At 42.8% G+C, this 14,732-nt stretch overlaps 1 protein-coding gene across 1 annotated transcript; it reads left to right on the top strand.

Annotated features, from left to right (window-relative positions):
* Nucleotides 1–5,937: 5,937 nt before the first annotated feature.
* On the top strand, nt 5,938–13,588 carry RASD2 (RASD family member 2). Its single transcript, XM_053977956.1, has 3 exons — nt 5,938–6,009; nt 9,492–9,771; nt 11,265–13,588. The coding sequence occupies exons 2-3, from the start codon at nt 9,501–9,503 to the stop codon at nt 11,792–11,794; spliced, it is 801 nt and encodes a 266-aa protein (XP_053833931.1). The 5' UTR covers nt 5,938–6,009; nt 9,492–9,500; the 3' UTR covers nt 11,795–13,588.
* Nucleotides 13,589–14,732: the final 1,144 nt, after the last annotated feature.

Genomic DNA, 14,732 nt, shown 5'->3' with positions numbered 1-14,732 from the left:
AGCAGTTATCTGCATGGACATAGGGCCTGGGAGCAGCTAGGGAAATGGGGGGCTAAACAGAAACTGGAAATTGTGAAGTTTGCCTACAGCCACTCCTTCCTGAAGCACTCTGTAGTTACTCTGCAGGCACAGGTGAGTGCCTGACTTGCCCTTCTGCTCCAGCAGGATCATAAGCTACACAGAGGGGTGTGTTGGGGATTGCTTTTGCTCCATCAGAGCCTGAGAGGCCATAAACAACCCTACCTTGATATTCACTGAGGGCAAGGAAATTAATTGTACACTTCAGCTATTTTTTTTCCCCCATGTTCTATCCTGATGCTTTTCCAAATAAGAGGAGGGGATTTAAGCTTTAATTTTGCTTTTGAGTAGTTTTTCCAAGATGGGAAGAGTTTTTAAAAGTTCAACAGTGAAATAAAAATGTAAGGATGCATGCATGTCTGGTAAGGAAATCTGGACATGCTGTGCCAGTGGCAAATGGAAAGGAGGGGGACTAGAAATGCAGTCTTTTCACAAAAATATTTAATTAAAATGTAATAAAACACTGATTCACAAGAAATGCAGAAAAAAAAAGAGGTGAATTCATTTTTAACAGTAATGTTTTCCATTTTGCAGGGATCTCAGTAATTACTATTAATACATTTTACACCCCAGGATGCTGAGAAATTACAGCCATGCACAAATTTTGTGACAGGACCAAGAATAAAAGTCAAACCACCACTTCTAAATTGTATGCCTTCTCCAGCTGCACTCTCTCAAATATTACTGTTCTCACTCATAACTAGTGATTATTAGTTATTTTCCCAGTCACTGTAACACCCCTGGAGAGCCCTTCACTGAGTTTAAACACTGGGGGGGAGCTACAGATAATTCAGAGGCAGTAACAGATCAGCTGATCATCTATTTGCTGTTCAGAATATGACTTGGTACCTGCAGTTTACTGGCTCCTAAACACTAACTTTTCAGCACTGCTGAAAGGGAGAAGCACCAAGCAGGAGGGATGAATGTGGGAGGGAGGGAGGGAAGGAAGGTAAGGGGGTGGAAAAATGAGCTTTACTGAATAATGAGGAGAGTGAAAATGAATGGGAAAAGAGAGAGAAAAACTGGTTTAAATATTTAATCTCCATTGCATTTGCTTTTGAAGAGGAGACAAAAGGCTTGGAACACCTTTTGTCTTGAACTAATTCTGACCAGAGATGAATGGCATGTGATTGTCACTTATGTCATTTGCCTTAAGGTGGAGAGAAACAGATTGGCCCTGCTGCATCAGCCCAGCACATCAACCTCTATCTCCAGCCACAGCCAGTGCCTGAAGCTGCAGAAGGTATTAAATTACTCCTGACAGTGCAACTGTATGAGCCCACATTGGCCTGCATCCTGGTGCCAGCGTTGTCAGCATGTGTGGTGCCCGAGAGCTGCACTCTTCTTTGGAGAAGGAAACTCCTTGCAGAGGTCTGAGGAGCAGTTGTGCCTCCCCATATAGTAAGTCACTTCATTTAGTTCTTCACCATTTGAAACCAGGTGCTTAGTGCAACACACATCAGCTCTAACTTCCTCTTCTCTCCCCATTCCTCTGTACATCTTTCTACCCAGCCTCTTTCTGCCACATTCTTTCACTTCCCTTGACTTCCCCTCTGTAGTCCTCTGTCTCTGCTCACCCACAGTCTAGGCAGGGCCAAAAGCCACACAGGTGCCTTGTGTACCAGTCACAACTGCACAATTTGTGGCAGCTTCCACAGCTGAGGCAGCCCCATGGATGAGCTGGCAGGACCTGCATGCCGGCATCAGAGACAATAGGGACATGTGCCAATGGCCATTGCATCAACAAACCAAAGAATCACAGAGCAATTTCTTTTGGAAGGGACCTTAAAGATCATTTAGTCCCACCTCCCCTGCCATGGACAAGGACTCCTTCCACTAGACCACATTGCTGAAAGCTCCAGCCAACCTGGCCTTGAACATTTCCAGGGATGGGGCATCCACAACTTCTTTGGAAAGCCTATTCCAGTGCTTCTACTAACTAAGACTACTGTCATAGTTAGTCTTGTTTTCCTTAATTCTAATACAAAATTTCTCCTTTTCCAATTTGAAATCATCACCAGTTCTAGCCCCTCTCCTTTCTTGTAGACTCTACTTAGGTACTAGAAGGTTCTATAAGGAATACCTTCTCTTCTCCAGGAAAGGAAAGACAGTCTGTCTTCATAGGAGAGGTTCTCCATTCCTCCTATCATCTTTGTGGCCCTCTCCAACAGGTCCATGTCCCTAGTATGTTGGGCACTCCAGAGCTGGATGCAGCACTCCAGGTGGGGTCTCATGAGAGTTGAGTAGAGGGCAGAATCCCCTCCCTTGACCTACTGGCCACATTTCTTTTGGTGCAGCCCAGGATATGGAGCTGCAAGTGCACATTGCTGAGTCATGTCAAGCCTCTCATCCACCAACACCTCCCAAGTCCTTCTTCCCAGGGCTGCTCTCAATTCATTCCCTGCCCTGCCTGTATTTCTTCTTGGGACCACCCCATATGGAAGTTCATGGACATGGCCTTACTGAACTTCATAAGGTTCACATGGGCTCACCTCTCAAGTCTGTCAAGGACTCTCTGGATGGCATCCTTTCCCTCCAGACTGTCACTCAGCAAGGTAGGCACAGCCCTTCATAGCAGTGGTGGTTCTCTGTAGCCATTGCCCGTCATCCTCCTAAACAGCCTTAGCTGGATAAAAACCTCATTTAGGCTTTCTTTATGGACTGGAGGAGTGGGAGGGAGAAATGCCTCTAGAGACTAATACGTTGCTAGCCTGTCTTTTAAATTGATAAATATCTGCAAGATTTAAGAAAGGCTGATGGTCTCTGACTAATCAGAGGAAACTGCTGAGACTGGGAACTTCTCTTGCTTTGGCAGAGACTTTGTCCTTCTGATTCACTTATTCCCTGTATAACCCTCAAAGCAAAGAGGTGCCGCCATCCCTGCTCCTCAGAGGAGGGGAGATGTAACGTGACTTCACCAGAGCCACTTGTGGTATATATTTGAAAAAGTAGGAATTTTTTGACCTCTGGTCTCTTGAGCCCTGAGGGAAAGTATGAAACCCAGCTTTTTGTCTACTCCTTAACTGGTAGCACACCAGAAGAAAAGAAAGAAAAAACACCAGCCCAAAAAGCTGCAACAATGTCTTTCAAGCTTTTGAAACCTCACAGTTAGCAATTATCTTTCAAAAGTTATTACTTTAAAAGTAATTTATTATTTTACTAGCTGTTCGGTGAGAGATCAAATAAAGCTAAGGTACCTGGTTAAGAATGTTCTTATTTTATTTTATTACCATTTGAGGAACTTGATTGGTTACTTGAAATGCTGGAGAGAATAGCTGAGTAGGAGTTTGGGCTGGGTGAAGCCAGCTAGCCAGGAGTTTTGCATCTGGTTTACAAAAGAGCATGAGTAGGCTGAAATTCCAGGCTGATGAGATGGTCTCCACTATGATTACACTTCTTTCTTGGTAGAGAACTCAGTACACTTGACACGTGAGCCATAGGGATGAAAGAGGAGTTTATTTTCTGGAGCACTACAGGATCTCACTTTGCTGGGTTCTGTGGCCATTCCTGCTCCATTGGCAATGATATTGGGATGCTGGTCACTTGTTTTGGATCTAAGCTACACAAGAGCTGACAAGACACTAGAAATGGTCCAGGTTTTATCTGAACCAATGACTTAGAAATGGGAAGCATCATATCTTATGTCAAAAATTTGTCTGAGCCGTGAAAGTACTCTCCCACCTTTTGCCAAAAGGCTCAGGAGATGACAAAGGAGACCTAGTACTGTGGTCCAAAAAGAGTTCAGTTCTGCTCATTACCCAATACCAGTTCAGTACTGATGCAATGTTTCAACAGTGCTCTGCCACATCCTGCCCTTTCTTCCCAAATCTGAAGATTTTTGCAGGATCTGCTGCTTCCCAAATTTGATCAATGTTGTTTTGCCTTTGTGTTAGCCTGTGAGTCCCCAGATGCACATCCTGCTTGGGATGACCATGACCCTGACTTCAGTGGGAGCTGCTTCCTCTCACAGACAGTTCCAGCTGGACTCATCCCACAGCCTGTGTTGTATCCTTTGAGCTCTGGGAATGCAGAGACACTCACAGGCATGTCAGGCTGTGCCTGCAACTGCCATGGAACCCTCCTCAGTGGTTGCTGTGGATGGCTGTGGACGGGTTTTGTGCAGCATCAGGAGCAAAGGAGGGAAGCTTTGTTCCAAGGGAGGCAAGAGAAACATCCCTGTGCTCTGAGGAAAAGGAGGAGAGAAAGTGAAACTTCTTGGAAATGCCTCAAAAGCTGCAGGAATTGGTGAGGGGAGGAGGCTTCAAGATGATACATACACAGTAGTTGAAAAACCTTTGCGTTCAACAAAGAGTAAATTTCTCAGAAGGAAAAAAAAAATGAAAAAGAGGGAGAACTGTGGGAGACCTGAAACTGTGTTTGCATTTGGAAGACTATGCCTCCCTTCAATTTTCTTACTGTCAAAATATCCTGAAAATATCTGTGTTTTTCTTCCTTTCCTGCCCCACCCCCAATTAGGAGTTTAAAGTGGGAAATTCTGAAGTATTTAATTGCAAATTTTTCAAAATCAAGTTTTTGGCATATTTTAAAATAAACTCATAGATCTAAACTACTATTTCAGCTCAAAAAATAAGAAAAAAATTCAAGTAGATCAGCAATGAAATAAACTGCAAACATAATGTTTCCTTAGGGTTGAACAAATGCCTTGAATTCACCCTATTTTTAGTTTGTTTCTCTCTTTTCCCTGAGCTTCAGTTCCGCACGCTTTCAGTTTGTTTTAAATTTCTTTAAATATTAATGAAAGAACAACAGTTACACATTATTCTTTTTTCTTAATCAAGAAATCAAGTAAATGAGCAAACAGGGGAAAGCATTCCATACAGCAAAAGATTTACAAAAATTATAGACAGAAAGCCCCTGCTTGGGGAATGAGTCAGTCTGCTGCTGTCTAGCAGAAAAAATCAGCAGGGAGGTATAGAGCTTTTAAAAACAGTTTATGAATTTACAGCTTCCTAAGTAAATGAATTCTCTGTGTCTCTCATACATATACACTAACTCATTCCCCACACATGAATACATACAGGTCTCTGGTGGAAAGACAGGGAATGTGCAGTCTGCAATGCACATGAACTTTCTGTTTAGAGGAGAAAAGAAAAGATTTTTCCAATAGGCACAAAATCCCACCCCCTCGGCATCCCTCCTTCCCCTGTGTCTGACACTGACTTCAAGGGAGGAGTTGAGCCAATTATCTGTGAGTCCTACAGAAGGAAAATCTGCAATTTGCCAGTAGTTGTGAGAGAGGGAGAAAGGCAGGGAGGGAAGGAAAAAGACTTAACTGGCATATGTAAAGAAAAGCCCCTTTTATCCTAGAGAGAGAATATTTTAAAGCAAATCTCAGACCATAAGAAAAGAAGCCCGTGGGGAGGGATGAGCCAGGCAAGATCTGGGGAAGCATAGGGTCACCAAAGGCAACTTCCATGCCGACCCTGATCTTTCTGCAGAGGATCTGAGGCAGCACAGAGGCAGGGTGGGCCAGCTGGATGCACCCACTACCCTGCACAAGTGGGTGCTGCTCCTGAAATTCTTTCCCCACAGCAGAGCCTACAAAGTACAACTTGCAAGAAAAGGCAGTGGGAGCAGGAGAGACTCTGCCTTTCCTTTTCTTTAATTGAGCCTGTAAGGGAAAATCTCATCTGCCCAAAGGGAAGAACTGTCACCGGTTCTGAGACTCTTCTTTAGCCTAAGTCAGTTGCCTGATCCAGTACTTACATCCATGGGGGAATGCCTTCTGGAGCCCTGCGGTCCTTCCCAATCCTGCTAAGTTCTTGGGAAATACTGGAGAAGAACTGAACCCAGAACAAGCAGCGTGGGATCCACAGAACAGCCTTTTACAACAGCAGCCACCTCTGATTAAAATTATCAGCTTCATCAGACTGCACTGAGACCCAGGACTGCTCCTCCTGGGAAAGAGAGGTAAGAAATCAGCACGGAGTTTGTGGTGAAAGTAGGAAACAAACATCCCACAGGAGTGATTCTGGTGTGCATGAAAATTACAGGGATGCTAGCGGTGAGTAAGAAGTGACAGGTGTGTTATGCATGTTACAGTTTGTGTCTGCCTATGTCCTTTTTAGCTGGGTGCAGTGATTAACACTGGACCGGCAAACAGAGACACAACCAGCAGCTGAGTACAGAGGAGTGCAAGGGAGGTAGTTCAGAAGTCTATTCATGAATGAGGAATTGTAGGGAGAGCATGCACCCTGATGGGAGGTTGGAAAACTAAGGTGGAATAGCTCTGGGCAGGTTGAATAAAGAATATCTTCCTTAGCTATCTCCCTATGGGTGCTAAGGCTCAAATTTGTCAGTAGCTCACCGGCATTCAGACAAGCACTCTCCACAGCACACAAAAGCAAGTTCATTGTCATTCATTCTGATGCCTGCCTATAAAAAGAGAAGTGGTGCTTAGCACGTAGAGGATAACACAGGATGTCAAGAGAAATGGGTTATAATGTTGATTTTGGACCACAGTTTCAGATTTTTCTGGGCAAATGAGCTTTTCCCTTCATTCAGTGTTATTTAGAGATAACGTTAATTGCCTGTATTTCTATGGCATTCTGAAATCCCTGCACTGTACCAATATAAAATGCTATTATAAACTTCCTAGCATCAAGCCTGTACATAAAGCAGAAGGTGCCACCAGGAATTAATCTATGCTTAAGCATTTAATAAACTGGAAGGAAAAGATGTAGATTAAAGCCAGCTGGAGGTTGTTTGTCTCCTCATTCTCTTCTGATTGATTTTGCTTTACTTAGTACATGAACATGTGGTGTCTCTCTGTTTCCTTTCTACTGTCTTTAATCTTTCTCACTGTATGAGCCCCTGTACTCCCCCCTGCCACTCCTGGGTGTCAAGGCTGAAGTTTCATTGCTTTTCTGAGGAGGAAAGGAGACAGACTGTGTTGAACTAGAGAAAAAACTGGACTGAGGGGATAAGAAGAGAAGGCTCAACACAAAAATGTAAGCTCCCAGTTCAATGGCACACTCTGAGTCAGGTTTGCAGCAGAGGTGATGAGTAGCAACTCCACAAATCAAAATGCTGAAAAACATATTTTGATTTTGAAGGAAATGAAATGCAGTTAAGAAAGCACAGGAGTCCTCTTGACTGAATGCCTTGACAGGTGGAACAAGGACAGTGTAAAGTCAGGTCTCAGCACACATGTTCTGTACAGGACATAAAAGGCTCAAAATGCATAACTGTGCTCTCTCCCAGATGCTTTTGCACCGAGTTGTACAGAACTGCTCTCTAGCAGGTGTAACCCACACAGTTCATTTGCCCTCACGCAGCTACACTGGTCCATCACGGCCTGAAGAGCTGCCTCACCTCTAGATACAGTCCTGGGCAGTAAAGTAGTTTGTAGTTTTTACAACTCATCTATTTCCCTTCTCTTCTCTGCCAAATAAATAAGCCTCAGAGGGTGAAAACAAGCAATTTTTCGTCTGCCCATGCAAAACAATATTGGACTGGCTATGTTGGATAGTGTACATGGCAGTGTTTCAGAGATTGAATATGGTAACTTCGGCACTATTGGAGATAGGTCCTGTGGTAAACAAAGCACAGAATCCAGTTCAAATACCAGCTGTGCTCCTTGCTGCCATTTCTGCCACAGTAATCCCAGCAGTACCATAATTCTGCATGTGTGTGTCTATCCAATGTTGTGTTCTGGCATTAATCTGGCTCTAATATTAGGCTGTCCTGCCCTCTGAATGTAATTCAGAGTGTAAGCTACTCCGAGGAGAGCATTGCATTTTCTTTTGTGCATTAGGTAGGGCTGAATATGCCATTGTTGTGCTGCAAATTATGGCAATAATAATAAATAGTCATGTTTTGCTGTTTACTTGGGCTATAGTACAGAGCTTGTAATGATGCTGGATCAGAATTCCAGAGACTTCTTTATTTAGCAGTGACTGTATCTTCACTGCTGCTTTGGTGCTTAGCACATGTTAAACAAAGTAAAATATTTTAAGCTCTTCCCTGAGATAATTGTCAGCTACATAAAAGCTTGGGAGATAAAAGTCACTCAGGGGAAAGATAGGAATCCAGATCTGGACCCAGAAATGATCTTTCTGTGTACATAAAGTACTTGCATTGTAATATTAAATAAACAACACCTAAGTTAAATAAATGGCACAGTGGGAACTTGAATATTCTTTAATAAGAACCTAGTAACTAAAATAAACTCTGTCCAAAGTGTGCCTCCTTTGCTGTACCAGTCAGCTTTCCCCACACAGGGGCTGTATTTTTCTTTCAGCACACGGTTCATTTGAACTGGTACACGAAAAAGGTCTGAGCAGCACTTTTTCTTTCCTACCAAAGTTTCCTGCATCTGAGTGCTATGCTAAAATGCAGTCTCCAGGGTCTCTAGACTCATTTTAGATGTCATGGGTTGGAAATCTTGTCTAATAGCTATTTAAGATGGCTGTCCTTCATCTTTTCTCCTGCTTGTAGTTAGCACCCGTGCTTAGCAAAGCCAGTGGCACCCACATCTGTATGTATAAAGACTGGAGCTCCTAAAAAATCTGTGTTTCTGCAGTTCACCCATTGACAGCCATCCTGCTACAACAATGATAGTTTGCTTATAGGGAGCTCCCACACTACCAGTCCAAACAGCAGAATTAAAATCTGTTTTCTAAAAGGTCACTGGAGGCACAGATCTTTGAATTTATCACCAGTGCTATTTTGTGGCTCACGCTCCCTGCATCAGCAATGAATATTGCATGGGACCAGCTATTTAAAGTTACTGAGATGTCTCACTTGCACTGATGTTAAGCATTATTCTTGCTTCTGTCTGACTTTTGGCTGATCTCAGAAAATGAGTATTATGCACAGCTGCTATTTAGGCAACCAAATGAAGTGATCTAGGTTCTAATGGCAGCTGCAGTGGCTGTAATATATGGGGAAATCTGACCTCTGTGTTTATGTATCTAAATGAGAACCAAGTTCTACTGAAAAATCTGGTAATGTGTAAGTGACACAGATGGTAGGAAGGAACCTGGTGTCTCAGTTGAAAAGCAGCTGATAAATTCAGCCCTTAATGTTTAAATGTAACAGCAAAGATAAATTCAGCCCTTAATGTTTAAATGTAACAGCAAATTACAATTCAAAATCATGTTATTTTCAGTGTAAATGCCTTCATTTTTATACTACTTTAAAAGAAAAGAAAGAACAACAATAACAATAAAATAAACCCAAAAAAAACCAAAAAACCCACTCACTGAAAATGAGACTGAAAAGTTTAAGCATTTCCAGTGAAAAAGATCTCTGTATGGACCACTGATTGCTCTGCTGTGCAGGACTATGCTCCAGAGTGCTCTTTGGCAAGCTTGTGGTAAGGAGCTGCCTTATTTTACCCTCTATTTTGTTTCTGATCTTTCCTCCAACTCTGCTATTTCCTCTTTCAGGACCCAGCAATGATGAAGACCATGTCTGGTGGAAACTGCAACCTAAACGTGCCGGCCAAGAACTCGTACCGCATGGTGGTGCTGGGAGCCTCCAGGGTGGGGAAAAGCTCCATCGTCTCACGCTTCCTCAATGGCCGCTTCGAGGATCAGTATACTCCCACCATCGAGGATTTTCATCGCAAAGTCTACAACATACGGGGAGACATGTATCAGCTGGACATCCTGGACACCTCTGGGAATCACCCTTTCCCTGCCATGAGGAGGCTTTCCATCCTAACAGGTGAGAAAGTTGGGGGGAAGGTCGTAAGGACAGATGTTATCTTGAGAAGTATAGCCTGGGGATGACTGGTTTTTGGGACATAGCTAAAGGGACTGCTTGATTTACTGCAAGATGCATTTCAGTAGAGAGATATTTCCTGGCTGGCATGTTCCCAGCCCTATAAGGAATGCATTAGCCAGAGTGGAGAAGTCCCGTGGGTGAAGATCTGAAATTGAGATTTTCCCTTATCCATCTACCTTCCCCTCCTGCTTTGTATTTTTATTGATGTCACAAATAAATGGCTGAATGCAATTCTGTGTGTATAAAGAGCAGCAAAGGGCAAATAAATTAAGCATGATGTTATAGGATACATACAGTGAAAAATAAATCTAAAATGCACAGAAAGGGAATTTTAACCAAGAAAGTCACAAGGATTTTTTTATTCTGAAAATTCCAGCCTGATTTCCTTGATTTAATATTCCAGTAGAAGGATTGCTTTACTTTTACCCTTTCTCCTTAATCTGCATCTAATCAAATGTGTTTAAAGAGAAAAGAAGGGGAAATGGTGGGATCATTTTGCATCTTCTCACTGTCAAGCCATTCCTGTTGTGAGCTAAAATATATTACTTAATTATAAAAGTGACAGTAGATGTATATTCAGCCACAGCTCACAACAAACCTTATTTCTGGATTCGCTATCCACCTTTCTAACTGGCTAGTGAAACATGACATTCACATCTGACAAGGCTACAATCCATATATAGTGAGGTCCTAGAACCAGTTTCTGGGATGCAAGTGTGAGCTTTAGTCCCTGAAAGCTCACTTAGCATGTTCCACACGAGTGTCATTCAACGGGCGATGATTTGCCTTATTTTCTACTTGCAAAAGGAATTGTAACTCAGGAAATGTCAAAAGGAAATGCCAGGGGATGTGTGTCATTTATGTATTAGGGTTTTTTCATGGTCTGCTTCTCTTGAGGAAATGCAATGACAGCAGAGCGCACTGAGAAACCTCTCATTCCTGACTTGGGTGTTCAGGACTGATTAGCTGTAAACCTTCAATTCAGGTGTTCTTTTGTGTATTGTGTAATCAAAGGGTTAAGGCTGAGTGGCTACCAGCTCTCCACTCTTTCTGGTGTCTGAAGATGATGTGTTTTACACAAAGATACAAATGAAAGGAAGTGAAAGAGCAATGCAGCAGAGCTGAGATAGAAATATGTCTACAAAAGAGATAAAAACAGGCAATAACTTGCAAGCCCAGTGCAAACTAGGAATGCAACTGGATATGACTGGAGTAACATCATAGCCAAAAGTCTTTTCCATAGCACTATAGAAAGATGTGGGGAATTAAATGAGAATAACTAAAGTACAGCTGAGTGAATAGGTGCCAAAGGACCAAACAAAAAATACGGGGAGGAGATGGAAAGAAAATAATTCCTTTTTAAAAATTTTCTCCTCTGAAACTGGCTGTGACCAACAAGCCTTTACAATATTTTTTTTTTTTTTTAATTACAGGGGATGTTTTCATCCTGGTGTTCAGCCTGGACAACAGAGAATCCTTTGATGAGGTCAAGCGACTCCAGAAACAGATCCTTGAGGTCAAATCCTGCCTGAAGAACAAGACCAAGGAATCAGCTGACCTACCCATGGTGATCTGTGGCAACAAAAACGACCACAGTGAAATCTTCCGCAAAGTACGCACTGACGAAGGTGAGAATCTTGTCTCCAGTGATGAAAACTGTGCTTACTTTGAAGTGTCAGCCAAGAAGAACACCAATGTGGATGAAATGTTTTATGTCCTCTTCAGCATGGCCAAGCTACCTCATGAGATGAGCCCTTCCCTCCACAGGAAAATCTCCATCCAGTATGGTGATACTTTCCAACAGAAATCCTTCCGGATGCGCCGAGTCAAGGACATGGACGCCTATGGCATGATCTCTCCCTTTGCTCGCCGGCCAAGTGTCAACAGTGACCTGAAGTATATCAAATCGAAAGTTCTCAGGGAAGGGCAGTCCAGGGAGAGAGAGAAATGCATAGTCCAGTGAAGGAGGCTTGCACTTCTGTCTGAAGACAACATCCACATGCAGTGCCTTAAAGAAAAATGGTCTGTGGAAGCAAAGAACAGGCTTTGGGGTTTATTGAGAAAACCCAACACGGAGAAAGGATAACTTCCTGTGGATTCTGCTGAGTCACAAATGTAAATAACATCATCCTTGAAAATTACTGGGAATAATCATACACCTGAGATACAAGTGCATTTTTTTGTCTTTGTAATGTAGTTCCTCTTCATTCCCCTTTTTGTTTCAAAAATACAGTCCTGAGAAGTAAAGACATTTCAACCTTATCGTTACAAAGAAAATAGATCAAAAATGCACAGAAGGCATTAACATGTGACCCAGCATGCATCTCTTACTAAGAGAGAGGAGGTTGTGTGTGTGTGTGTGTGTACCTCTGTGTGCCCATGTGCACGTGTGCATGCATGTGTGGAGCTCTCCTTTTACAAAGTGGGACTTGCATTTCAAAAAGCAGCAGTCTTAACTGAGTATTCCCAGATTGGGAGTGGACTCTATATATGGATGCATGACTTTCACTTACTTCTGAGGGCACCTGCATTAAGAACTTGGTTTTACGTTTGTTGGGACAGTTACCATTTGACATTGACATGAATGTTGGTTTGTATTACAGATTTTATTTGGGATTTGTTGGGGTTTTTTTAAATTATCTGGGGGTCAGTTTTTAGCAAAATCAGATGGCAAGAGCATTTGATATTAAACAGTGTCTGCTTTCTACCAGTGAAAGGTGGTTTACATCTGTAATGCTTTCTAATACGTACACTGATGGGAAGTGAAATTATTCTGCAAAAAGCCAATGCATTTGGCTGCTTTGAAAGCCTGGTGTGATGTTGCTTCTCAAAGCAGCCACACCAATTCTGAGTTTCATAATACAAATGCCACCCTTTGCCTTTCTGGCCACTGGACTAATGATCCCTTCCTCTGCCTGTATCAGCTGAGAGTGAGCAGACTTATATGTAGAATCAGAACACTTCAGGGGCAGGATTGGATTCTTTTTCAAAAATAAGAACTGAATGGTTATAGGGCCAGCTCCTTCATATTTCTTCTGCTGACATGCTTCTAGTAATTTTGTTCATGGGTTCTCTCACTGTCCAGTAAAGGTTGCCTTGATCATTTGCACTGCAGAAGTCCTTCAGAACAGAAGCTTTGTCCTGGTTGTTCAAACAGGAATGAACTGACTGGTCAGATAAATCTGGGGCTGTCCATTCACTTCTTTCCTTTCTCAGCCCAGTACAGGCTTCCTTATCTTCAGTTCACTCCCTGTTCTGCTTCTGGCTCTGTTGTTTGATGAGCTCCTGTACGCCCTCAAAGTCCAATATATTCTCTCAAATGTGAGCTTGCTACTCTTGCTGACTGGAATGAGATGTGTGCACACATATCTGTGGGCAAAGCATGGCCCCAAGACAGTAAACAACAGTAGAATATATATGTTTATATATACCTCAGAAAGACGTTCAGATATATTGTCCCTCCCTCACCCTAAAGTTCTGTGTTTGGCTACATCTGCCTTGCTGTGTCCTGGGCAGAGCTGTGAGCTAGTTTGTGCTATAATTTGACAGGAAACCAAGAATGATGATTGTCTGTAAAAATTAGCCTCTGGGATTCAAAGTCCCATATCCATTTATCAACTCCACCCTTCATTGGTACTGTATTGGTAAAATACACTGTTCTTTTATTCCTGTTGCCAGGGCAGCACCTTTCTGGCCATGTCTCCCTCCCTTCTATAAATATGTATATGGTTTATGATTAAATCTGATTTATTTATTAGCTGCGTCCTGGTTTGGTTGTTTATTTGTTTTTTTTTTTAATTTCTAATTTTTAATTTTTTTTTAATATTAATTTTAACAAGAATAATGAGGAAGGTCCTGTATTTATGTTGTGCAGGTGAATCTAGGTAAGTGAGTTCTGGGTTGAGAGTCCCAATGAGATCTCCAGTAAGTTCTGGAAGAGCCTTTTATGTCCTCCAGACACCAGGGGCTACACATTTTCCTGTTTGGAACAGAACTGTGTCTATATCCATATCTATCTATCAACTGTCTTTTTCACCATTAACTTATATATACAGATATCTGCAGAGGCAGACAGTTACTTTTTCCCATGCTGCCTCCAAAATGAGAGAACAACAACTCTCTTCTTCCTGCACAGAGCTGACGTGTTGATCCCTGGTGCAATTTAATATGGTCGCGGCAGAGACATCACTGTTTATCTCAGCAATCTCTCCAGGTTGCATCTGTACCTCCCACTTCTCTGAATCCTGGTCCCTCTGAGCACATCCTCACCACTCCACAGACTCCCCACCCAAGTGGATGACTATGAATGTACCAGTGATCAGGCCCTGGGACTCGTGTGTGTCAAGGACATGGAACGGGTTTGAAGATGGAGTGAGAAAGGCATAAGTAATGGATATTGGCTGGGTTAAGGGACCCTGGAGTACTAAATGAGAACTCCTTGCACTATAAACCATGCACTGCCTTACTGACCCTGCATCCACTCTCCCAGGCCTGTAGTATAAAGCTGGATTTTTAAAGAGCCTTCAAAATCAAGTCTCTGTCTTTGTCTTATAACAATGACCATACCATTATTTCCCCTACTTCTCCACATCTCCACACACACAGTCTTTCCATCTCCACAAAGACAGCAGATTTCCACACCCTTCCATGTTCTCCTATTACTGCCTCTTCCACCATGGACACAAAGCCACCCAGCATGGAAAAGAAACATCGCTGTGACAACAGAGGCACAAGTGTAGGGGAGGCTGAAGACCAAAGAGCAGGTGCTCACATATGCTGGATGCCACAGGAATGCCAGTGAGCCCCAGCTGTGCAGTCCAGCTTGGCCAGCCAATGCTCAAGGTGAGAAACATCTGAGAAACTGGCTGGGAATGAAGGTGAAGCAGCATTACAGCCACTCA

This window comes from Vidua macroura, chromosome 5, assembly GCF_024509145.1.
Source record: "Vidua macroura isolate BioBank_ID:100142 chromosome 5, ASM2450914v1, whole genome shotgun sequence".
Taxonomy (NCBI): Eukaryota; Metazoa; Chordata; class Aves; order Passeriformes; family Viduidae; genus Vidua; species Vidua macroura.
Note: the sequence above shows the minus strand (reverse complement) of the source record. Positions and strands in the feature narration are given on the sequence as shown.